This window comes from Eschrichtius robustus, chromosome X (genome assembly GCF_028021215.1).
Source record: "Eschrichtius robustus isolate mEscRob2 chromosome X, mEscRob2.pri, whole genome shotgun sequence".
Taxonomy (NCBI): domain Eukaryota; kingdom Metazoa; phylum Chordata; class Mammalia; order Artiodactyla; family Eschrichtiidae; genus Eschrichtius; species Eschrichtius robustus.
Genome location: NC_090845.1, coordinates 13,432,623 through 13,460,151, shown reverse-complemented (window position 1 = coordinate 13,460,151; position 27,529 = coordinate 13,432,623). Strand labels below are relative to the sequence as shown.

Here is a 27,529-nt window from a genome sequence, read left to right as displayed (position 1 = left end):
TCTTCCTCAGCTCAGCGACAGGGGCTTCCCCTTAGCCGCCGCCGCCGCCGGCCGAGCCCCGCCGCGCCTGCGGCCCGCAGCCGCCGTAAGTCCCGGGAGGCGAGCGGGGGCGCCGGGGACGGGGAGCGGGGAGGGAGGATCGGGCGAGCCCCCCGCTGCCCCACGAGCGCCCCGACGACCCCACCCTGCGTCCGCCCGCCCGGCCCGCCACTGGGGCACCGTGCCTCGAAACTCACTTCTCTTCGCGTCCGCGCCCCTCTCCACTCGGCGCCGCGCCCCAGGATGCGGGGGCCAGTCTTGGACGCTGCGGCGGCCCCGCGGCACCTGTGGTTCGGGAATCGCCTCAAGTTTTGCGGGGCATTTGCGGGCGGGGTCGGCGGCCGGGGGCGGCGGCGACCGAGGACCCTTGGCTCCCCCTGCGCGGCGGCGGTTGCCATTGTCTGCCCCGCTCCTTGCCTGTCACCTTGCCCGGGCTCGATCGGTCAGTGATGGAGTGCGGCCCCCCGTGGGGCGGCGGGCAGGCATCGGAGACGGCCGGACCGAGGAACGCTGGCCCCGAGCCCGTTCCGCGGCCGAGCCCATTGTTTTTAATACCAATCTCCAGGAATTGAGGTGCCCTGTGATTTGTGGCAAAATCAGAGCGTTGGTTTTTAACTAGAGGAAAGGAATACTTGTCCCATGTTAACATATAATTTATTTTCAAGAGAGTGAATTATTTATTCGTCATATAAAGTGGTGGGGGGGGGAGGTGGCGGAGCCTGCTATAGACTCCCTTGAGTCCTTGAGTTCCGAAAGCAAACCCCCAGCCCTCCTGGTCATCGAGATCCGGGAATACGGGTCTGTTCTTTTCCAAGTTCTGCTAACGGGTTTGCATGAAACGTTGTCCAGTTTATGCTTTACTTGCTGTCCCCTTCTAATGCCGCTATCTTAACAGGACTTCTATGTGAGGCACTTTGACATCAATAAACGAATACTGTCCGTTTATTTCGTGCCAGGCATCCTTTTTAAGTGAGGTGTTTTCAGCCAATTTAAACTTTAATAAAGTTAAATTGTCGCATCGTAAATTTGTAAATATCTTGATGCCTGTTTGGATTATTACAAAAAGCGGCAATGATTTCTTAGCGAAATTTAGGGCCCATTTTATTCAAATTGATTGTATAAATTCCCCCACCCCATGTTCAAATTCGGCATGGTGTGGTGAATATTAAGAGTCAGGCTGAATCTTACTTGCAGTAACTAGTACTGGAACGTAGAATAGTTAAAAGAAAAAATATGTATATCTCCGAATTCTACCTTTAAATTACCTTTGTAGAAACAGTGCTTATCTGTTTACAGTTGAGAAGACCAGTTGAATTATTATACAAGAAGGTTTCCTTAAAAACTAAACATGTAGACTAATCATCATTTACAGATTCCAAATAAATATATACAAAATAGTTTGTGTAAAATACACTAGAATTCAGCATCCGCTCCATCTGTAGATGCTATGTTTTTTATCGTTTTAAATGAAGTATTTCGTGTAATGTATGAATGTGTGTAGCTCTTATTTTGGCTTTTTAAAGGTTTTATTCTCTTAGGTAAAATTATATTAACTCACTTTATTGTGTGTATATTTATGGTGGAATTTTTAAAATGAGATGAGAAGGGATACTTAAATCAGGCTTTTATTAAGAAAAATGCATTTATGGGATTTTTTTTTGGTTTATATTTTAGATCTTTTGTTTTGCTTAAAATATGTAAACATAAACTGAAAGAGCATTCTAAGTTATAGCAGTCTGTCTACAAGTAATTCGGTCTGGAACTAGGACAGCTTGTTCTGTTTAGGGTGAAAAATAGTAGATCTGTTTCTCTCAAATGCATCTAAACCAGTTGATGTCAACAATTCTCTTCTGATGCATATACATACATTCCTATAGCACAGGTACACAATAGTTTCTTAAATTGCAAGAATTATCTTTCTTTTTCATCAGAATTTTCACTTCACCTGTTTTTGTCCTCCTGTCCCGCACCCCCCCCCCCCCGCAACTTACATGGAACAGGGTGGGGTGGGAGGATTTGCATCTGGTGGGAAGATCTTTCTATAAGAATTTCCTTCTATTTTAACTGGCATAGAAATATTGATGGCTACTCATCATTTGTTAGCTAAACGCCCTGTCCCCCAAAGCTTCTCTGTGCAGCATGTCATCTTAACCTTAACTTTATTGAATCAAAGTATTGCCTGTAATCTTGGTTCTGTTTATCTTAACAGATGCAGTTTATGTTGCTTTTTAGTCGTCAGGGAAAGCTTCGACTGCAGAAATGGTACGTCCCATTATCAGACAAAGAGAAGAAAAAGATCACAAGAGAACTTGTTCAAACCGTTTTAGCACGGAAACCTAAAATGTGCAGCTTTCTTGAGTGGCGAGATCTGAAGATTGTTTACAAAAGGTATATTTTTATTTATCAGGAAGGTGAAATAGAATCAAATGTTAGATCATTTATAATGTGGAAATTGCAGACTTTTGAGGGATGACATTTATAAATAATGATTAATAAAGATATAGATGAAATAGTCTTAAGGTAAAGCTTTGTATTTTTAAGATAACTGCTGTTTTGATTGATTACCCAGGCTAAAATGTTAAAATCATGGAAATCTTTTTACACGAAATTATGTAACTGAAGGCATAAATGATACTTCATGTTTAATCATCTTTTTAGGAAATTTGAAAGAATTCATTTCTTTGAAGGGGAAAATAAGATCAGTGTTTTAAATTGTGTGAGTAATTCTCTGAATTTAGATAAGCATTTACCCTCCACCACCACCTTCTCCCCACAAATCTGTAAAGTAATGACTGATATTTGACATGCCTTTTAATCTGACTTTTAGGATCTCTTACTCACTTATAAACACCTTGGATACATAGACCATTTTAGTCATAGATGTAAAAACTGGATATATACAGGATTTGTTCGTTAGGGCTTATTAATTTGAAGTACACTTGTTGCTGTGGTGGAGGTGTGATTATAGCTGGTAGATAGATAATTTTGCCAAGAACAGACTTTTAAAATTTTGATGTTGCAAAATGACTCATAGGTTGGCTTTGAACACTAAGCTTTTTAAAAAATGCTATACATCTTTATTAATATCTGAAACTTTTTAATACCTTAAAATAAACTTCTCAAGATTGTTCTAATCAGGTTAAAATAAATATAATTACTTTGTTTCTTCCCCATTTCTGTTCCCTTACAAATAATTTACTGAATTTAAGATAAGAACATTCATGCATATAAAAATTCTTTCTTGTGAGGGATGTGCAGGGAACTGACTGTATGGGCTGCGAGGGGGGTCAAAGAGAAACCTAGGTTTTCTCTCAGTTTTCCTTTATTCCACTCCAATATGAGTGGGGTTTGTGGGGGAGATGGTAGAGGAAGTCATGAAGGTTATAGGACATCTAGAACTTTAAAAATACCATAGACTCCTCTTTAGAGTAGAATGAATATTAGTCATCTTTGGGTGATTTTGTATCCAGTGTTTGGTTTAGTATTTGTTGAGAAAAATCATAGCATTTTAGAGCTGGGAGATGTTTTAGAGTAATCTAGTCAAGTGATTTTTTTTTTTTTAAAAAAAAAGCTTTTTGCCCCAAGGATAGAACCTTAAATGAAACAAGTGGAAGTGGAGGTGCTCGTGTGAAATCAGGACTGTATCTCAACTCATTTGGCTTCCACCCTCTCTGTAGATGGTTCCTGAGTTTGAAAACCACTACTGTTGATCAAACTTCAGCTTTATAAAAAATGAGAATTTGGGAGAAGTGACTTGTCCAAGGTCAGTTGCTAGTGACTGCCATAGTGGTCAGAACTCAAATCTTAAGCCTGGAGGCAAGGGTTTTAAACTGGGATGAATAGAAAATTTGCATTTCTTTAAAGATCCTGTAGTTGGAGAATGGGTGGGGGAGGGCTGAGACTGGCACCTGAGGGATCTGTTAGGAGGCTGCCTCATCCAGCAGTCCTGAAGGAAGACCTCTGCTGTGGGCTCGCAGGTGGAAGAGCTGTTCCCGAGGTAAGTTTGGTAAGACTTGGTCACCGCTAGAAGCAGGGAGGGCAGTGAAAGAAGGGGAGGAGGGGGGTTATTCCACACTTCTGGTTCAGTTGATGGGGTAAATGGTGAAGTAGAAGGTTGACTTTGAGGGGCCTGTGTGACTTCCATTTGGAGATGCCTAGTTTTCTCAGGGTGGGCATAGGCATGGAAGTCTGGGGGAAAATTAGGCATAAAGCGTTAGATCACCAGCATTCAAGCAGCAGGCAAAGGATAAGTATAAGGTCAGTCACATTGGGGAAGGGGGGAGAGTTTCAAAAATAAGGCCACCAGTGCCAAAGCTCACGTGAAGGTCAACTAAAGTGAAGAATATTAGATTTTACAGTGAGCATTTCACAAAATGCCCTTCATCAGAACATTTTCAGTGGAATAGTAGAGACAGAACTCTCGAAGAAATGGGGCAAAGTGTGAAGAGGTGGAGACAATAAAACAGCAGGTGTAGACTATTTGGGGGAGCTTTGCTACGAAGGACAGAAGAGGTGATAACCACCTGTAGACAGGAGTGGGGGACAGGGTTAGAAAATGACATAAGAGACTTAAGCTTATTTCTAGATAGGGGAAGGAGTCCCCCGTGTGGAGGAGGAAAATACAAGCAAGGGAATCAGTCCCAGGAATCAAGATTCCTGTAGCTGAAGGAGATGGCCTGTCAAAAGAAAAGAAGGCACTAGTTGGTGCTCTGTGCACAGCATTCAGCCCATCCATGCTGGGCCACCTCTGTTAAAGGCTGTAAAGGGTAATCTCACCTGACTCTGATATTTACATCAAGCGCCTATAAATAAAGGTGCACTAAAAAAAAAACCAGCTTTACTGAGATGAAATTCACATAAAAAGTTAGAATTTATAATCAGTTTTCCTCTGCATTTCCCCATTTCATACTGAAAACTCATCTAGGGTACTTAAGGACATATTTTTTGTAGCTATGAACAGGTGATTTTTTTTCCCTAGACCAGCTGGAAGAGGAGACCTTTTAAGCAAACAAATTACCGCTTAGCTGCTGAGAAATTCTGAACTAGCACTTTTGCTGTTCATATCACCAAGTGATCTTTATGTCTGCCTTCCTCAAGTTGCCTCATCCACATTCTTCATCCCTGAGCCTTTCATTGCAGTTGCCCCTCTTGGGGAGGGAGAGGTGAGAGGGGAGTAAGGCTCAGACTGAAAATCTGGGGACTTGAGTTCTTTTCCCTTGGCCATTAGCTAGTTTTGTGACTTTGAGCAAGTCATTTTGCCTTTGTTTCCTCATCTCTAAAATAAATGCTCTTGAAGATCCCGTGAACACAGAAAACACTGTATGCGTTTTTGATTCCTATTTTGTGCAGCATGTTATGGATTAAAGTCTTAAAATTAATTCAAAAATACACACCTACCAATTACGAGCTTCAGAATTTGTTGAAGAGTACTGTATTGATTTTCTTTACTAGCAAAAGAATATTTAATGACATAGCAGTAGAATATTGAGAACGGTTTGGTTACAGTCACCCACAGTCAGCTGATATTTAGCTGACTGGGGAGAAGTCATGTGTTGTGAATATAAGAATAGGCACCTTCAGATGTTCTCTGAGTGCTAGTAATTAGAGTAAGCCTTAATCTACTCTGCTAAAAATAACCAAACATACCTTTCTTCTTACTAGTCTATTAATTTTACTTCAGATTTAGACTTACAAATACATACTAAGAGAACAAAATGAGCTCATTATTGAATTTTTTAAAACCACTTGGTTCTGAAAATAGGGAGTATACCTCAGGTTCTCCTGGTAATCTTTTACTAAATCAGGATAACAATTTTTATTTCTCTCTCTCTTCAAAGCACGCAAAATATTGCTTTGAATATGTTTTAATTTTTGCCAGTTGCAGGATTACTTTATTTAGCACAGTTCTGGGCCATAGTTTTTAATATAAAACTCAGGCTCTGGAGTCAAATCACTGTTCTGGAAGATTACTCAATTAAGCCTGAGTCTCCTGTAAATGCAAATAATAACGGTATCTCTCTGGAAGGGTTTTTTTGAGGATTAAAATGGTAAATTATGCCAATGCCTTAGGTAACATTTAGTGCCTTACTCAGAGTGAGGACTCAATAAATGTTACCTGTTATTATGCTTCTGTTTCTTTCTTCCTTAAGCCTTCTGAAAAGAGGTGCCTTCTTATAACCCTGATAACTGGATGCTCACCTACAGTGAAGAATTCATTTAATTTGATATTAAAGTAATATTTCCGAATGACTCGTATAATCTAGGACCTTTGACTAGTGTTTAAATGCTGTTTACTTGTAAGTAAAAAGTAGTACTGTGGATGAGGAGCGAGGATGGTGTAAGCATTAGATTGCTTAACAGTAGCATTGAAGAAATCTTGAAATTTAAAAAACAAATTAAATTTACCTGACGTTGCCTATTAGTAAATTCTTTCTAATGGAATTATTTAGCACTCTGTTCATAGCAGCTAGTCATGTCTGGTTTTTATCTACCAAATTTTTAATGTCAGCCCCTTTAATCTTTAGTTTCTTAATTCAGAGAATCTTATGTGTCATTTGTATCAGTTTTCCCAAATTTAAGACTATTTGAGGAGCATGGGTTAGGGAGGATGGAAGGTTGGAATATCCCATTGCTTTTTAAAGCGATAAACAAAACATAGGATAGTGCTGGGAAAGAGAGGAAGCACTTTGTTGGTAAGGTTGGAGGTAGTGCCTGTTATGTCCTTTATGATAATAAATGAATGTGTTTGAATGCCTTCTCTCTAAGACTGCAGGGGACCCACCATTTAAAATAACTTGGTGAGGGACTTCCCTGGTGGCGCAGTGGTTAAGAATCCGCCTGCCAATGCAGGAGACACGGGTTCGAGCCCTGGTCCGGGAAGATCCCATATGCCGTGGAGCAACTAAGCCCGTGTGCCACAACTACAGAGCCTGCGCTCTAGAGCCCGCGAGCCACAACTACTGAGCCCACGGGCCACAACTACTGAAGCCCGCACGCCTAGAGCGCGTGCTCCGCAACAAGAGAAGCCACTGCAATGAGAAGCCCGCGCACCGCAACGAAGAGTAGCCCCACCCCGCTCACCCCAACTAGAGAAAGCCCACGCACAGCAACGAAGACCCAACGCAGCCAAAAAATAAATAAATTAATAAATAAATAAATTTATTTTTAAAAATAAATAAAATAACCTAGTGAATGTAGAAATCAGGTGGAATGGACATGGCAAAAAGTGTAAGTGTATGACAAGGGAGTCAGTGTGGTGGAGTGGAAAAGGCCTGGAGTTAAGGGTCTGAAGATCAGATTTCTTGTCACAGTACAACCACTTGGCAGGCCCTTGTACTCTTGGGCCTCTTTTTTTTCCTTCCGTAATGAAGGATGATGCTGCTTACTGTTGGAAAAATCAAATAAGAGGAAATGTTTTTAATAATATTGAAATTTTAATAGAGTGTTATGAAAATACTAGTTATTCTCATACTGAAGAGCAGCAATTCCTTGAATTTCAAAACTGAGGTTGTGTGTGTGTGTGTTTGTATGTTATTTTACATTAATGCTATGAGCAGTAATTGCCCATTGTGTTTTCTAAAAATCACTTAAATGCTCCTCTGTGAAAATTACAATGGCAACTGAGACTTGTTTAGAATGTCTTAGGTTTTCATTTTGTTTCTTTTCAAAAGCCTTAAATACATTTAAACCCTTTGAAAATATTCTTTTAACCCTCCTCAAAGGACTTGGTTAGGTCATCCTTCGTTATGTATGCCTCAAGGTTGTGGCTTCCTTGGATTAAGGATAACCTAGTCCCATGTGCTAGAATCCTAGTTTGGAGAATATGAGTTTTCCAACCTTCTTATACCTTCTTCAAGGGTAAATAACCCGCGCTTTAATTTAACAGGGTAGAACTTGGAAAATTTGAGGACATGTCTCAGTTTCCCCTGTTCTCTTCCTCTAACGTCTATGATTACTTGGAACTGTTGTTTTTTTCTTGAGGTTTATTCCATAATCCTATAAACCTCCTTTAAAAATAATTCTGTGCTGTTAGAAGTCAAGATAGTAGTTACCTTTGGGGCTGGGAGGCTGTGACCAGGAGAGGTTAGGAGAGGGGCTTCAGGGGTTCAATAATAATTCTGTTTCTTGGTGCAGGTGCTGGTACACAAGTATGTTCACTTTGAAACTCATCAGGCTGTACATTTATGACTTGTGTTCTTCTCTGTGTGTATATTACACTTCAGTAAAATGTTCCAGAACGTTGACTTAACGTTGACAGCATCTTCAATAAGTCCTTCAGTTGGAGAGTTTATTTTCTTCCCTGTTTACTAGTGGTTTGAAATAGTCACACAGCACACTTTGTTTTAAGTAAACTTGAGAACAACCTGGGTCAGCTGTGTTTTAGAATATTCATAGAAAGGAGCCTGAATGGAAGAAGAGCAAAATAAGTAACTCTTTCTAGATGGTGTGATTTTTTTTTTCTTTTTTGCTTGCCTGTACTTTTCAAAATTTCTTTTTTGTACATTTATTACTTTTATAGTCTAGGAGAAAAATAGTCTACTGTTGTAAAGAAATAAATTGTATAAGCATGACATCTTTCACAATAGGATATGAAAATGTATTTTAGAAAACATGATTATAGGGTAAGTTTTTTTCTACATCTGTTTTTTGTTACAGATATGCCAGTCTGTATTTTTGCTGTGCTATTGAGGATCAGGACAATGAACTAATTACCCTGGAAATAATTCATCGTTACGTGGAATTACTTGACAAGTATTTTGGCAGTGTGAGTAGTATTTTGTTTTAGGAAACTGAATGCCACAGTGCTTTTTTTTTTTTAACCTTTTCTGTAACAAGTTTATTATTTGATTATCTTGGGGATTCTGAGTATTTGACAGTAACTGTGGGAGAGGGAAGGAATGACTGTTTATTGTCAGTGTGCCTAGTGAGTTAACTGCCAGAATTGCTTGACCCCACAGACCTACTCATTTAATTATGCTGGTGAGAACGAGGTTTAAAATAGTGAAATAGAAAGGGGTCCAACTGCAAAGATTAATATACTGGAAGTGCTTAGTATAGAATTTAGATTTGGTTAGCAGTTACAATCATATTACCCAGAAATATGTATTTCAAAAGATCAGTCTTTATGAGTAGAAAATTATTAAGTTGCCCATGTTAGGAGCTTGCAGAGTCTGGTCTTTCTTAGCCTGTAGGCATTAAGATTGATTCCCTCTGGTCAGATTTTACTGACTACCTGATAGTAGGTAAGTAGGTAAGTATCTTTTACTTTCTTCGGTTTTATTTATTTATTTATTTATTTTTGCTTTTCAGGTGTGTGAACTTGATATCATCTTTAATTTTGAGAAGGCTTATTTTATTTTGGATGAGTTTCTTTTGGGAGGAGAAGTTCAGGAAACATCCAAGAAAAATGTCCTTAAAGCAATTGAGCAGGCTGATCTACTGCAGGAGGTAAGCTACTCAGAGTTCTCTTGACTAGACACTAGCATGTTTTGCTCTTATAGCGAAGTCTCAGTCATCTTCCCTCATTCTTACAGTTTCAGAAATTACTCTGAAGCATGCTTGGCATGTAGTGTCCATGTGCAGTTTATTGATTGGAATATGTGTCAGCCACATCAACTCAGTTATCGGTGGATGGGTTGTTTACTTTGGAGGTGATCTGGAGATGGCCCATTTTGGGACCCCAAAACACCCGAGTCCAAACATTTAGAGGACAGACTACTTTAAGATGGGAAAAGTAACAGTAATTTGAGAACTCTCTGTCCATTGTTCTGAATTACTTAAGATAACCCCTTTTCTCACTAGTGTGTACAATGAGGAGTTGACTGTGAGATTATGGCATTTTCATTCCAAGTTGGTTCATATTTTCACCTCATGTCCATTAAGTGCAAATGTAGCCAAGCAAATGATAGTGTTATAATTATACTTTTTGTAGAATCCTCTAGTTTTGTGTTAGCAAAACTAACTAAAAAGTATTTCTATTTCTCTATGCTTTTCTTAAATAGCAAACCATGTTCTGTTAAACAGCTACATTCTTGTCTTGCCTTGATATCACAAGAACCATTGATAAAACCCCTTTCCCTTTCTAACTTCCACAGTTGTCTTGGGTTAATTGTATACTTGATACTTCTGTACCTTCAATTTCTGAGGTTAAAAATTTCATAGATAAGGCTACCTTTTCCTAAAAACTTAATGATACATTAATTCAGGTACCTAGTTGAATTATGCTTTAGTCATAATTGTGGTTTTATTCAAATAGAAAGTTTATAGCATGAGGAGAAGGAGCTAGTCGATATAAAAAAATGTAATTTTTTCATTATGGTAATTGTCTTTTTTATTATTAAAGGAGGCTTTAAATCAGAGTAAATCTTTTTCTTCATTATAACTTCTTAACTGTTGGCCTCAGTCAGGAGAGTGGGGAGCTCTCGGTAATCCCTCTGCATCAGTCACTGGCTAGGTCAGTTGTGGGGATTGTTTGAAGTTGGGATGACATCATCTGGAGCATACATAAATTAAATATGAGACAGTGCTTTGTACATTTAATTATCTTGAGTTACCAAAACAGGGGTTAAGGTGCCTGCAAAAGTGAAGTATTTTGTTGACAGCCCTAATGGCATCTGCTGTTCAGTAGTGAAATGAGCACAGCCCTTTTTCCATGTGTGTATGGTTTGCCACAGTTGTTTATTAATTGATTGCATACATGTCATTCGAAGATTTTTTTTTTTTTAATGTCAGATGTGCCGACTACAAGCTCATATTCTACTGTTGTAAAATTGCTTTAAAGTTAGCACCTCCTTATTCTGCTGTTCACTAACCAGACTTCTAAAAATTAGGTCAAGACCAGGGTCAGAAATTGGGAATTTTTCTTTTTTTTCTTTTTTTTTTGGCCGCGCCATGCAGCACGTGGGATCTTAGTTCCCCGACCAGGGATCAAACCCATGTCCCCTGCATTGAAAGTGCAGTCTTAACCCCTGGATTGCCAGTGCAGTCTGGGAATTTTTCCTTCCCTTGATCACTTTTATATTTCATTATTATGGAACTATATTCGGTTCTATCAGATCCTGGTATTTCCTCCAAGTTCTTCATCATTTCCTGATTAATTACATTTGCCTTGAAACATTTCTAAAGTTGTTGAAGTTCAGCTTTTAATTTTAATATTTTTTTCTGGAGAGTAATGTTTAGGGCATTGACGTCTCTTGTGTCTGGATTGTTTTTTAAACTCTACTGGGAAATCGCTATACACTTTACAATATGACATATGCTAAATTTACTTTATAGCATGTATTGAGTAATATACTAGAGGATCCAGAAGTTATTACAAGTACATGTTTGTTTGTAAGTGTGTATGTGTGTGTGTATCTCCCCTATAAAAGTATTTTAATAAGAAGTAATGTCTCTTTTTTTGAAGTACTATTTTTATATCTCTAATTGGGAAAAGTAGGAATGGAGAGAGAAGCATAGGATGTCCTTAGTTCCATGTAAAATTCTCCTTATCCCATCTCACCCTAGTTTAAAAAAAAAAACCTGACTACTGTTAATTACAGTTCCTTGTCTTTAGAAGAGAGCTTTGGCCCTATTTCTCATCTGTGACTACCTTTACATTGTTTTGTACATAAACCAAATTGATACTATATTAAGACATTTTCTATTCAATGGTCCAAGTGAACCATCTTTCTTAATTTAGCCATTCAGGTCTTGAGGAGGCAGAACGTGGCTGGTCCATTCTGAATTTAGAGTGAGGTTAAGGCCTTTATGAAACCAAGCTAAAGTTTGTATGGGGCAGTTAAGCTTCATTCAGGTTATTCTGTTCAGGTTAACTTGTTTATTCAGGTTATTCACCAACATACTGTCATAAGAAATCCAGGATGATAAGATGTTTGTTTCCTACAATAGAGTCATTTATATGTTGATACATGATACAAGTTTACATCTCTGGGAGAGTATTTGAATATTATGTTCATAAAATAGGTGATAGAATAAGATGAGAAAAAGCATTCCACAAACTGCTAAAAAAGATTTGTCTGGGCACCATGATAGCAAAAAAGAACTATGATGATAGCTAATGCTTATCGAGCACTTAGATGTGAGGCATCCTATGCTAATCATCAGGATTTCCTGAGAAGGGGTCATGAGAGCCTTTTTAACCAAAGAAGAAACAGAGGCTCTCGAGGCTCGGTGAAGTTCCAATGACTGGTCCTAGGTAGCAGTTGGCAAAACCAGGATTGTAAACCCAGATCTGCTAGACTCCAGAGCTGTATGAAATCTTAACCACTGTGCTCTGTCCGCCCCAACCCCCATTTGTGTATTTTCTTGGTATGTTTTAAACATTCTGTTTTAGACACCAACTTCTGTATGTCTCAGTAATATAGTAAAGAAATTCATAATTCTCCTGGAGGTTTCTCTATGTTGAACAAAGTAGGTTTCCTAAGACTGATGCTATCCTTTACTTTTTAGACTGGAAATTTTCATTGTCCAAGTTATCAATAGTTGGAATTTATTAATTGGATATATAGATATAAACAGTATTTTTCAAATAATTTCTTGTTGGATTTATCAAAATGCCTAGATCTATAGTAGCGTTTTTGGTCTTAAAATTTAGGGTATAATATTCACTTAGTCTATGTCATGAAATGATTTTGTTTCCAAAATTGTAAATATAGCTGTAAAAACACTTATCTAAATGCAGTCTTAAATTTGTAGAAGTCCTAATTAATTGATTTTAATCTAGTTTTTCATATATTGTGATTTTTTTTTTTTTTTTCTTTTTCTATTTGGTGTCAGGTCTTTTACTTGAGTTGATTTTTTCTAAACACCAAAGATGACTTTGAATTTATATTGAAAATATCTGTTGGCTTAAAGATATATGCAAATCACAAAATAATTTTGGTTTTAATCCTTTTTTAATCTGTGAAATACACATTTCTATCCTTAAAAATGTTTATTTTCTTTAGAAAAATTTCTTTAAAATGTCCCTTTTACTCAATTTGTGTAAATGTCATGTAGTTTGTTTAGGTAGTCCTTCATTTAATAGGCAAACAGGGTTAGAAAGTCAGTGCATAAAGTAGATTTTCTATTAGCATTTTATAGTCAGTAATGAGAACATAACATAAATGTGTATCTGAATAATAATTACTAAAATATCAGATATTGTGATTAAATAATAAAGATGTCTTATTTTACTTAATTACTTGGTAAGGAAGGGTTACAATTTTGATATTTCTAGACCGAACTCTATGTTAATTCCTTTTGGTATTCTGTTGTATGAATACATAATTAGATTTGGGGGTAAAGCCCAGAAAAATTGGTCTGTTATCCAATTTTTAACGTTTGACCGTTGGAATTTAAAACATATTTTCTTAACATGCCACTCGTACTTAACTTGATTCTTAAATTATTAAAGTGCAACATGCTGAGATTACTAAATTGACATTTTTTTTTGCAATACTTGGAACATTTTCCCCAGCACCAATTAAATACTTATTTTAAGCTAGATTTTTTTTGGAGGGGAGGGCATGGGGAAGCAGTACAGTTGGGTTTACTTTATAAACATTACATATGATGACAAAGGAAATATAGAGTGCATTTTCTTTGTGAAGTCAGGCACTTACCGGTTTTTCTCTGCTCCTTAATTTTATAGAGCCAGAATGAAGAATGGGGAGGTTTGTCTGAGGATATCTTATGATAAAGAGCAGTCTAAGGCTTTAGTCCCTTTGACCCCCACCTTATTTATTGGTAACTACTAAATTTACCATTTTCGTGGCATGGATAAAATGGGGTGTTATGCCAAAACTGTTGCACGTGAGATGATTTCAAGTCCTTGCTTGATCTGTGAAGATCAAATAGTTAAATACTGGGTGTTGGGCTTTAACCCTCAGCGGTAGATGCATGATGGTGTTGATCAGCGCTTTGAGATGTGTCAACCTTTTTTTTTATACTAACAGCATCATTTTCAAATTCGTGGGGGTTTTCCTTTTGAGCTTTGTTTGCTGTTGGTATTGTTTCTCACTAAAGTAATCTGAGAAATGAAAAATAAGTGAGGTACCAAAAGCAAGCATTACACTCATGAATTTGCTTCTACTTCAAGGTGGTCCACTTTATGAATAGATTTATTGGATTTACAGTTGTTAATTTGCCTCATCTAGAAAGTGGTGCTCTATGGAGAATTAGTGCTGCTAAAATTGATTTGTTTTAGTGCTGGGCCTGCATGATACATCTTAGTACTATACAACATCTTTGTGGAAGTAGTAATTAATAAATGTCTTGGACTGCATAAAAATGGAAAGGTAAGACTCTTAGGAGAAAAAGTGATTTCTTTAAAAATGAATCTTTTGTAACTTAAAAGTATTTTAAGTAAGTAAGTACTTATTGAAGTATTTAATAACATGCCTTTTAATAAGTTTGGGGTTTTTTAAAATTAAAATCTTGCTAATTAAGAATATTTGGACTTTGGGCAACGTAGTCAAACTCAAGAATATCTTACATTGTTTTAAAACAGATGCTTTAAAATACATACAGTAATATAACAGCAAAAAGCATTTTGATAAAAATCCTCGTAGGATTGGCTTTAATAAGACAAGCTCCTGTAATTCCTTTGTAATTACCACTGTTTATATTAAAACCTTTAAGCCTAAACCTTCTTCTTTTCAATTGGGTAAAAGTTAACAAGGCTATATAGTCTTTTACGCCAGCATATTTTAATTTTTTATGAGTAAACTTGATTGGGGTCTGCTAGACCAAATTCTGGATAAGTGAGGTTTAGTTACATTAATGCTTGAAATAGAAAATACAGAAGGGTAGATACAGAGAAAACAGAAGGCGGAACAAATCTTGCCTTTCACTTTGCATTTAATAAGAAACAATTTGGTCAATGCCCTTGGTCACTGGTTTTTAGGTTGTAATCATTTTGCTCTGTGTTTGTTTTTTGAGCTCTTCTTCTTTGTTTGCTTTTCAGAATTTTGAGGATTTCCCCCTTGCTGTTTCATTTTAATTCATTTTGAGTCCACTGTTGCTACTCTGGTCTGTTTGTAATAATGAAAAGTGGGAATAACTTAAAATATTCAGTAACTGTAAATCTGATTTTCAAAAGTATTTGACAAGAAGCCACAGTAATAAATGCAATTTTATATCACAATAGTTACATACACATAAACCAAAAAAATTTTTGGTTAAATAATATATACTTACTCATATTTCTTATTTTATAGTCTCATGTTTTCTATTCTATTCTTCTTTTTTTCAATGCTGGTCCTGATCCACTAAGTTGATTGCATGAGCCCTAGGATTGGGACCTGCACAGGGACCTGCAAAGAGCATATTCCTAGCTGGTGGTGCTGGTTTTATGTGTTTATTTATTTATTTATTAATTGAAGTAAGTTGACCTGATTTTTTTCTTTAAAAAGTACTTTCTGAAAAATTGCAGGGTTTGAGTTCTTTTTTCCCCTATTGAGACATTCTTTTTTCTTTTGTTGTTTCCTCTGCTGTCCTTTTTTTTTTCTTAATAAAAATTCCCATTATAGGAAAATTAACAAATACAGGCAAGCACATGAGAACATAATCTTACCCACCAACCAGAGACAATTTATTCTGGTTCTCAACTAGGTTTGGGGGTGGGGCAGTTGTGCCTCCTCAGGGGACATTGGGCAATGTCTGAACACACTTTTGATTGGCACTACTAGCCATGAGGTGCTACTGGCATCTGGTAGGTAAAGATCAAGGACGCGCTGTTAAACAACCAGCAGTGCCCAGAACAGCCCTCTCAGAATAAGAAATTATCCGGCCTCAAGTGTCAACAGTGCCAAGGTCCAGAAACCCTGGTTTAATTTAACATCATGTAACATATAAAAATTTCATTTATAGATTCCATTTACATTTATGGACTGCTACATCTTTTCAATATAATGTATAGTCCAGATTATAAATGACTGGCTAAAAATGAATCAAAAGTAGAAGGGGAAAAAAACCCCTAAAAATTGTGAAAGAAGGAGAAATGTGCTCAAGTAAATGGCTATAAGAATCACCTCTGTGATCCACCAAAATTACTTTTACTTGATAACCAGAGATAACCCGTAGCAAAACTTATGGGATGTCACTATATAATTTAATTTCCTCAACAACAACCAAATCTGTTAACATCTATTAAGGTAATTGAGTTTTTGCCTGAAAACAGAATTGAGCATACCCTGCAGGCAGTTAGAACACTTGAATTTTCTGCTTATTTCCCTATCCACCTTAGGGATTTGATAATTCCTTAAGAGAGAAATAGTTTAAATGACCAGAATTTACATATATAGACTTATGTTGTACCTATAGACATTTTTGTTGTTTTTCTTTTATACCCTATTAGCGTTAAAGAATTTACTTAGTAAAGATATTTAGAGTTTGAATATTTGAAATTCAGTGATTCCAAGAAATCTTTTCTATTTTGAAAACTCTGATTAAATTTAGGGCATTTCAAGTTATGATCCAAATGGAAGAACAGGGCAAATACAATACAACTACCCTAAAATGTGCTTAAAACTATTTCTTTATAGTTTAAAGTTATATTAGCTAAGTTAATTATTCTGCTTCTTTATTAAAAAAGTATAATTAACTGCCAGAGAAAGTAATTTCTCTTTACTATTTTATCACTAACGGGTTTTAGAGCAGGGTTTTAGGAAATGTAGTTAAAGTTTTCCTCATTATTATTTTTAAGGCAAATGTAATAGAAGTAGACCAACAGCACAACAGAATAAGACAGCAGGAGATATGAATAAGTAATCCATAGATGAAAGAAAAAACACATGGTCCTTTGACTAAGGGAATGTAAATTAAAATATCAATTAGCCTTTTTTTTTTTTTTTTTTTGGTTTCTTGGATTGGCAAAGAAGAATTGTTTGCTTCTTATGAACACATAAATTTGTATTCCATTTTGAAGGGTTAGTTTAGTGATATCTATTAACAGTTAAATGTGTACACCTTTGCCCCATTAGTTATACTTGAAGGAATTTTATCCAACAGAAATATACAAATGCAGCAAGACACATGCTCAGTATAATATTGAGCTATTGGAACCTAACCAAATGTCCATCAATGGGAAATAGGTTAAGAAAATTATAGTACAACCATACATGAAACTGTTAACCTGGCTTTGAAAGAAATGAGATCAATTTCTATGTAATGATATGGAAAGATACTCATCAAGTAAGAAAAGATCTAGGAGCAGGACATTAACTTAACAGTATTACCTCTGAAGATATTTGAGGTCCCTCCCTCCTGTTTTCTATAAGTGTAAAACATGTATTTTAAGTATAATTTTTTTAATTTATAAATTTTTTAAAAAGACAAAATGCTGCTCCGTGAATAGAAGACTACATTGTGTTGTTCCTTTAGGTGAAACTAGAGTAGAATTTGCTAAAAAGAAAGTTTCAGCAGGTAAAGTGAAGCACTTATGTTCTCTTGGCCATTTTGGACACTAACCATCTGGAGCAACCATATTGCTCTTGCCACATTGCTAACTTAATGTAAAAAAAAAAATCACTCGATTTTCCTAGTGCCTCACAAGTGCTTTTGTAATAAGACACCATGAGCCCTTTCATCTAAAAGGTACCTTATAAAGTGCTCTCTTTTTATTCATTGCTAAAAAGAGATCTTAGTGCATTTGGATACTCTGCAGCCCTTTGGTCTTTAGCTCAAGGAATAGAGTTCCAGAGTTGAGAATAAGGACTTTGCCACAGTATTCAGTGAGGGGCAATAAAAAGGACCATTGTATTCTAGAACATGAAGGACAAAGGATACAGTTCAAGGAATAAGTGAAGCCCCTTCAAGAAAAACTGGAGTAGAGCAGTAACTTCAAATTACACTTCCTTATATATATTTTTTATTAAATGTACATTATTTTCTCTTTGACTACATAGTGTACCAGAAAGAAAAATCAGGACACTAGGTTTTCAGTTTTGGATCCAATATCACTAGTTTACTTAAGCACTTCTCATCTCAACAAGACTTAAGCCTTCAGATAATTACTTGCTTACCAGTTTTCATTATAGTTTATCAGATCATTTTACTTTTGAGTCATTGGCCTAGTATAGTGAATATCTGGGAATTTTTAAGGTAATGAGGTTTGTCTTGTCTTAGGAACGTAGGTGGTTTTGAGAACAGGTGTAACTTAATTCCTTTCTGCTGTGTTTGTTCTACACTTCCCACTACATCTGGTCCTTTTTGTAGGGGATTAAGAAAAAGATTATTCTTAGTATGGAGGAAAGTTGAACATGCATGTATACTGAGGAGAGGAGCTAATGGAGAGAGCGATGAAAAACAGGAATGGCATAATGGGAAAAGTATATGCAGAGGGTGAATAGGAATGGAATCAAAAGCATTGGTCCTGAGTAAGATGAGTCTTCTCCCTCCTCTGTTTTGAGGAGATGAACGGGTTAAAGCTGTAATTTTTTTTTTTTTCCTCATGAGTTGGATGAGTTGAGAAACTGCATCTAGAGGAGAGCTGCAGGGACTGAGGAGAAAGAAGAGGTAGATAACTTGAGGAAAATGTTGAGGGTTTGGAATAGATTTGCCCAGGATTAAAGGCCCATTTCAGATTGAAAATAGTAAATATCTTATCTTTATTTAAAAAAATAGGTCTCCAAAGAATCTGTACTAAGGGCAACTTGTGGTTTATATTTGTGTAATACAACTTGATTAAATTTTTTTTCTCACTATTTTCATTCTGGTCTTTATTCCCACACAATCTAAATCACTGACATTTCAGTGTATTAAACTCAGTTTGCTAGGCAGTAGAAGACAGCAGGTCTAATTCTGCACAGGACTATAAAGTCTGTGTATTGTAACAGACTTCACTCTCACCCTCCCCAATTCTTAATTAATATAATTATTCCATGACTCATAAAATGTACTGGTGGTAAGAAGGCCCAGAATACTGGAGTTATATTTAATCCACTATAATGTTTTCCTCGTATATAAGAGAAAAAATAACTTGGTTAATTATGGGCATATCTGTCATTTAGCTAAAAATCAACCTTAAATGTTAAATGGTCATTAAGGCATTTATTTATAGCACAACTTTCTCAGCCCTTAGCAGTTTAAACTGGGCAAGTACTTAAAACGTGTTATAGCAACTTAAAAGTGGTAAAAGAATACATTTTTTTTTTTTTTTAATTTAAAAAAAAATTTTTTTATTATTTTTGGCTGTGTTGGGTCTTCTTTGCTGCGCGCGGGCTTTCTCTAGATGCGGCTAGCGGGGGCTCTCTTCGTTGCGGTCCGCGGGCTTCTCATCGCGGTGGCGTCTCTTGTTGCGGAGCACAGGCTCTAGGCGCACGGGCTTCAGTAGTTGTGGCACGCGGGCTCAGTAGTTGTGGCTCGCGGGCTCTAGAGCCCAGGCTCAGTAGTTGTGGCGCACGGGCTTAGTTGCTCCGCGGCATGTGGGATCTTCCCGGGCCAGGGCTTGAACCTGTCCCCTGCATTGGCAGGCGGGTTCTTAACCACTGCGCCACCAGGGAAGCCCAATACACTTATTTTTGTGGGTTTTAGAGTTGTTTTCTTCTTGAAGAATGTTTTTCCGGTGAGGAGGTTTTTGCCCTTTGAAGAGTATTCTTCTCAATTGATTGGATGGTAAGTTCTTAAGTACAGTAATATGGATCTTTGTTATAAAGAATAGTTTGGCTTTATCAACTCTTTTCTTTCCTAAAGGGTATTAAAGGTCTGTCAGAAATGCCTGGGGCAGTCACGGTTGAGATTGCTCCTATAGAATTGTTTGTTCTCTTTCATAGTTAAGTCTCCTCTGGGGAGGAACCGCTGTGTACTCAGCCCTATTTGGGAAACTACCTTTTTCTTTTCTTTTAATTGTTGGTTTTCACATGGTGTGATATAAAATTAAGAGAGAAAACAAAAATATAAAAAGCTGTAATATAAAGGCTCAAAGTACTGGTATTATTTAGGTGAAAGGTTATTTGATAGACTTAAATTTTTCTTGTTCTCTCTCCAGAAAACAGAACATGTATCACAGCAAGAGTTTCGTTGGGTGTAAGAAAGCATACTAGAATATGTGCTGGAGTACTTACATGCATCAAAATGTAGTAGGATATATAAATTCCGTTTGTAATTATAATTTTGTCAAGTTTGTTGTTTATAGTTTAGCATTACCTGAAAAGTTTAATTACATTAAATCCCAAGGGATAGTCCCAATTATTTCATTTAACTGATATTTTCATAGGGAATTTTGCTCTGATGATGATCTATCATTGGAGCTTATAATTTATTTTTTTTACACAGCGAATATTGAAATAGGTTCAGAGTTCATTGACCAAAAAACTATTAATACCATTGATACCGAAATCGAATTCCCTCATGAAAATGAAGCATTTAGGGGTTCAATTTATTATTAATATTATTTTAGCTTGCTGCTTCATTCCACAATATTCTGAGTGGGAGAAAAAAAGCAATTATATCTTTAAACTGTTTAGGAATTATCTGAGGATTAAAATTTAACTGGCTTTTTTCCTCAGACACTTTTGTATTTAATGGTTATTATTTAAGTATAAGGTATCTGTTACATATTTTATTGAAACAGTTTACATGAGTTTGTAGCCTAACATTTCAAAGTGCCAAGTTGAATAAATATTAAGTTGAGGATATCTTAAAAGCACTCAAATAAGCAGTTTTAAACTTTTTTGAGTCACAAGCCTTTTGGAGGGGTATAATCGCTTTGAGAATCTGATGGGCCGTGGGCCCTCTTCTCAGGAAAATCTGTACCTAATTTTGTCTCTAGTTTCAGGGAGTTTTTGGAGTCCCTAGACATTAATCTCTTCTGTGCACTCTAGGGTCAGTTTAAAACTTCACCTCAGGTTACCTTGTTGATGTGAGAAACATCCTTTTAGGTACATTTATAGAGAGAAGGCATAGACATTTAACAGATCTATTTGGAGAGTCCTTTAAAATCTATCTTGAGGATTATTTTAAAAGTAATATCCTTAGTCCCAAGGGCATATAGTCTTTGGAATTTTTTTTTTAAGCTAAGTGAACCATTGAAAAAACCTCTATTGCTACCAAATGGGTGACTACTTTTCTCCTTTTTTCTTGGGAAAGATTTTCCTTTAGGATCTGTAAAAGTTCATGGTCATTCTGGGATGTAATGATTTTCATTAAGGGATTAAATTCCTTTGCTTCGTGTGGTAAAATCCTGATGAACTTGAACACTGGCGGGAGGGAGTATTCTAACTGGATTTTGAGTTAACTCAGCATTTACCAGATGACTTATACTGAAAAATCTTTTCAGAGTATTTTTAGTAAATACAGTGCTTTCAGATTTTGTAGGACATATAGGTCATCATTTAGATTATCATTATATACAGTAAAGTTATAAAAGATGAATCTGAACTCCTGGGCATTGTTTAGAAGTTAAATATTCAGCCATGAACCAAAATTCTAAAAACAAACCAATTCTAAGTTTCAATTAAGATTTCTTTACTGTGCACTAAACATTCTAGAAATCTGATTGTGTCTATGTCAGTTTGTATACTGTGTGTAAGAATATATGCATTTCTTTTGTAGCCACGTCATGAATATTTTAATGTCCCTGTGTACTAAATGACTACTCATCATCGTGTATGCAGAATTTCACAGAGGAAATAGAGAGCTGATATGCTCATGAAAGAAAATATCCTGAGCTTGGTGACTGATTATCTTGTATAATAATAATAGAACATTTCAGAACCATTACCTTTATAATTGTAATAATTTTTCTGTTTTCATCCTCTTTTCTATTTTATTTTCATTCTATATGTGATCTTGATATAGCTTTTCCTGCTTCCAGCTGGTTTAATTTCTTCTTGAAAAAATATGACCTATGACCATTTTGAGTAATGTTTCATCTTAAGCACGTGCATGTCATCATTTATGAACCATCTGTGATTAATCGTGTAAGAGGAATACCTAGCAATTGTTAAAATGTTTACCAAAGAAAATATAGCTGAAACGCTAGGGCAGAATAAGCAATGCCATAATATAGTGTGGTTTGGTCTTCAAACGTTGGCGGGGGGCGGGGGGAGCTATATTTAGGGTGATTATATTATAGTCTATATGAGCAAACGTTTTCTAATGTATCACATAAAAGTGTATTTGGAAATAATACAAGAAAGTAAAATCTGTACTATTATATAATATTTAAGGTAAAACATTCACAGTTTCTAAGAAATTTATAATGCCACAATTATTGGATCACATTTGTGCTGTACAATATCAAACAGTCCGTTTAAGAACTATCAGAAAGCTATGTCAGAAAAGTCTCTTCTGCAATATCTATTGTTCAATAGTAAGTAATCCTTTCAAAGTATTAATATGGGCTTTATTTTATATAGTTAAGATTCTTATATTGCTTAAATACTAATATTTTACTAGTTATGGTTTTATAATTGTCTGCATTTAGATACTTAATGATTTGTTAAATATGGTTTTATATTTCTGAATATGAAAACCTTTAATATTGATCATTTTTGTGTATACTTTTAATAAAACATGCAACATATATTATTATAAAGGGGAAATTACCAAATAATTCATTATGTCTAGAGAGTTTAAAGCCCGAGTTAAGTAACTTATCATTAAACAATACATTCAAAAGATGCTCAAACTGATTTACCATTGAAAGAAGACCTGTGAAAATGTGTATAAGGCAGGTATGCAGATCAGTTGTTTCCATTCTCACTGTACTACATGACATTTGAAGCACCTGGGTGGGCGGTCAAATGAGAAATTTAGCATTATACATTGATAGCATTGGGAAACATTGGTCTTCCGTTTCCATTATTTTCCTCTATCCCTCCCCCAGCCCTGCAACATGTCATTCATGTGGTTTTTTTTTTTTTTTTTTGGCATTTAAAAGTAACTTTATTAAAGTTCAGGATAGCTGTTTATACACAGTTTGATGTAATAGGCTACCAACAGCCACCACTCGCAGCACATCACTGAGCTCGCCGCGTCGCTTCTGGGCTAAGGCTCAGCGCTGCGGCACTGGCCGGGCTTGCATTCATGTGGTTTTAATGCTGCATAAATATGCACTGTCTCATGCCTGTTTGCTTTGGATGCTGTGTGCCCACCTGTAACAAGATGTTGCTTCTTTTGTTATTTGTATACAGCTGCTTGCTTTAAACTAGTAGATTCTGAAATACCTTTCCTTGCATGTCTAAAATAAAAGTATTGCATGTACTTTGTCTCATGTGAATGACTTTTTTCTTCTCCATCCTTTTGATAAATAATATATTTCATATTTTAATTTTTCCAGGTAATTATTTTAAATTGTCTTTTAAAAATAACAAAATTTACTAGTTTAACCATTTTTAAGTGTACTGTTCAGTAGTGTTCAGTATGTTCACATTGTTGTGCAGCAGATCTCCAGAAGTTTTTTATCTTGCAAAACTGAAACTCTGTACCCATTATACACAACTATTCCCCACTTCCCCTCCCCTCAGCCCTTGGTAACCAACCACCTTTCTACTTTCTGTTTCTATGGCTATTACTAATTCAGATAATGGTTTTTCTAGGTAATTTTGAGCTACAATTTCAGTGTGAACATGTGAAAATTAATTTTATATTATAAATACAACTGATTAAAAAACTCGTAACGTACGGTTTGTATAAGTCTCAAAGGAAGAAAATGTGTAAATGATTCTTTGAAATTAGGCCTTTCAGAAAGGACAGATACTTTAAATAATGCATATTTGAGAAGCAACGTGGTTCTCTTCAAGAAATGCTATATAAGATTGCAGGCAGTGAACACATAGGGGAAGTCTGACCAGCTCCAGGGAATAGGATAGGGGGACATTTTTACATGGATAAGCTAAGAATGTTAACTATAGAATTCAATGTAGGCACCCTCTAATAAATACATTAAAGGTTATATGATGTTTTAAAAATTATTTAACATTAAATGGAAATGATTCTTTTTAAATAGTCCCCTTTATTTAATATGTATGTGATTCAGATGTCAGTCTTGCAGTGTATTTAATGTTTAAGGCTAAACATTATAAATGAAAGAGATTGGCTTACATCATTCTTGGGAGTGTTGCATCACTTCCATTAAACTTTCTTTTAAAGCTATATCATGAAAACTCTGAGACATACAAATAGAATAGTATAAGGAACTGTCATGTACACATCACTCAGCTCCAACAACCATCAACTCAATGCTAGTTTCATAAATCACCACCCCACCCTGCCTTTTTTTTTTCCACCCCGCCTTTTTTGCCTATTTTACAGCAAGCCCTAGACATCCTATCATTTCATCTTTAATACTTCACTATGTATCCCTAAGAGATGAGTACCACACCCCCCAAAATTAATAGTAATTCCTAATATCTTATGCGTGGTTGGTTTTTTTTTCCTAATTGTCTGAAAAATGCATTTTTATAATCGGTTTGTTAGAGCCAGATTCCAAACAAGGCTCACATTTTATCTGGTCTCTTTAAGTCTCTCTTAATCTTTAACAACTCCTCTGCTTTTACCCTCCTTTGCCTTTTTTGTTAAACTGAGTCCCCTATGCTGTAGAATTTCCTCCATTCTGTATCTGGCAGATTATAATGGTGATGTTTAACTTGTTTTCTTATCCTCCATGTATATTTAGGTCTGTAGCCTGGTTAGGTTGAGGTTCAATTTGGAGGGGGGGAGGGGGGCAAGAATACTTCATGAAAAATAGTCTTTTTTCACCAAAGCTGACTTTTACTCATTTTTCATTAATACACAAACATACTAAAAGGTCATCATATGAACTTTATATATAGAGCTGGTTTATAGTAAGGCTAAATACCTTCATTTAGATTTCAGTTGAGTAATGTATCAGCTAACATTTTTTGAGCACTTTCTGTGAATCAGGCACTAAGCCTTATCTCCCTTAATCTCTACATATGAAGGTAAGTACTATGATCCTTGTTTTCATAGTACAAGGAATAAGGAAACAGACCAAAGAGTTTAAATAATTAAGATTATTTCATGTAGTGCTTTACATACAATTAAATCTAACGTATGGATTTATGGTTCAATTAATTTTTCTTTTGTTTTGTGCTGTACCACAATTAGGATGCAAAAGTAAGTTATTTGGGTACAAAAATTGTTTTCCTCTGTTAAAATCTAGTATGCCTTTTAATTACAAACTTGTTGCTAGGAATACCTGAAATTTGACCTACTTGGTCCTTTTTTATTTTGTGCCGTGCAAAATTAGACACTTTGGGAAAACTTTTAATTTTTTTCTAGTATGCCTGCTTTGTTTAGTCTTCTTTTGACATTTAAAAATGAGTATTGGTTGTTACATAGAACAAAAGGCACTTTTGTCCCAGATCCCAGAGCATTCTTTCTGTATGTTGCTTCCACTGAAACCATTGGTTGCTCTGGGGAGGTCTGGGAAGGTGAGTTTCTGCAGCCTTGCTGCTGGGGACATTTAAGTCCAAAACTGAGTAAAAACTCAGAGAAGAATAAATACATATGACTTGAAAAAAGAGCAGGGGAAACAAAATATGTGAAGAATGGGGAGAACTCAGGGGGGTTTCCCTGGTCTTTATTTAGGGGAGGTTTTGAATTTTAACACTAAGGTAACTTACCTTTCCTGTAGAAATGTCGGGTAGCTGTGGGTTTGCACTGCGTTTGCAGTGGGCTTGACTGCTTTTTGTGTTACAGCAATGGAGCCCAGCACAATTGGTAGGTAATCAGTAGGTATTTAATGCATGCTGAAAATATCCTCCTGTGGTCTCTGATGTTTGGGGCACAAATTGCTAAATAAGCACTGGCTCTCCATAGAAGTGCCCATACTGCTGAACTGCTTGCCTTCAGCATTCTCTGAAACTTGCACGCCCTTCCGTGTCAATTTCACATTCTCAAGCCTCCCCGGATCTGCTTACCAAGAGTCTCACATTTTCCCTCCACAGGAAGCTGAAACCCCACGTAGCGTTCTTGAAGAAATTGGACTGACATAACTCTCCTCCCCTGTTGATGACTTCTTGTGGCATTTCACACACTGTAGATGGTCACTGCCTTCATGTCCATGTTAGCTAATGGTGTAAGATGACGTCTTGTCAGTATTACTGTTCTGCTAAGCTGCTTCATTCAGGCCTACACGATCTTTTTTTAAAGGGAACTTTGGTTAATCAAGTGATAAGGGACTTAAATATGAATTAGAACGAATGCAGGAAAAGAAAGGTACTTTTTCTGGCTATTTTAAAGTTTATAGATCTGTTTCTCTTGAATAGATTATTATCATTACCTTGATTATGTGTATCTATGAACATGACACAATCAGGCAATATACATTTATTAATTACTGTCTTTGGCAAAAAAATTAAATTATGTGAAACCTGGTTTTATGAAACCAAAGACTAGTGCATTTCAGTATATATGCAAATAAAGGGAATTGACATGTCACATATCAAATGAATAAAAATTTCACTCTATGTTGAAACTTTAGGAAAAAAACAAATGTATACCAAAGACCCTTATTAGAAACTAAACACCTTAAAACAAAGGGAATACACAAAAGACTAATGGAATGATGCTGTTTTACACTAAAAATTATTTCTTAGGCATTCCAGACCTGGGACGAGGAACAGAGATCAGCTGTTTCATAATAGTAAGCACGTTATTTTTAAGGCCAAGGAACATTTGACTCCTGAGCTAAGTTTCTTGTTGTCATAATCATTTAGTCACTTAGTTGTATTGTTTTTGATGCCCCCAAAATAAAATGGAAATGTTGACTTACCAGGGATTCTTAATAACAGTATGTTATGGAAAATGTTTTACTCCCTTCACAAAGTGTTGCATAAGTCATTGTTTAAAGCACGAATATTCCTTCCAGGGTGCTTGTTACAGCCAAATTTATTTTACTCCCCTATTGCTTCCCTCCACTTAGAAGTGCAGCAAACTTTAGGGCAGCTTCCGTCCCTTCTGTGGCACTGCCTAGTTACTGGAAGTGATAAATATAAAAACAGATACCACCTTTCATATGAAAGTGTGAGCTGAATGAGGTAAAATGGCACTAGTGGGCTCTATATTTTTTAAGGCTATACAGTTGTTTCAATGTCACTTTTATACATACTTCTATGTATGTAAACATGTCTTCACGGTTTACACTTTCATTTGTATCTGCTGGGCTGGATTAAGCTTTGTTGTGATTGTGACCAATATTCAGGCCACGTGAGCACGTCTTATCACATCGCCAATTAGTTGTAATAAATGTTCAATGTACACCACTGTCGTGTGTTTTTATCTGTCTCTTTCCAAAAGTTTGTCAAATTATGAAGAGCTGCTGAAGGAAGAATTTAAAGAAAAAATTTTTTGAGTAAAATGTTGAAAATTCACCCACGTTTGAACGTGGTGGTGGTTAAAAGCACACACAAGATAAATGGCGGAAGATTTAAGGAGTCTTCATGTACTTCAAGCTCATTAAAAAATAATATGGAGTCCATGCTACTGAGAGCTTATCTACACATTTATTTTCAATCAATAAATACTGCTTTTAAAACCTTGA

General features: G+C 36.2%; 1 protein-coding gene across 2 annotated transcripts; it reads left to right on the top strand.

The window, feature by feature from the left end:
- Nucleotides 1–27,529, top strand: AP1S2 (adaptor related protein complex 1 subunit sigma 2). Of its 2 annotated transcripts, none has more exons than XM_068533035.1 (5): nt 1–85; nt 2,249–2,427; nt 8,695–8,803; nt 9,349–9,486; nt 25,935–27,529. In XM_068533035.1, the coding sequence occupies exons 2-5, from the start codon at nt 2,249–2,251 to the stop codon at nt 25,980–25,982; spliced, it is 474 nt and encodes a 157-aa protein (XP_068389136.1). In that variant the 5' UTR covers nt 1–85; the 3' UTR covers nt 25,983–27,529. The 2 variants fall into 2 exon arrangements, with proteins under 2 accessions (XP_068389136.1, XP_068389137.1); XM_068533036.1 differs by lacking the exon at nt 25,935–27,529 and adding an exon at nt 21,574–21,811.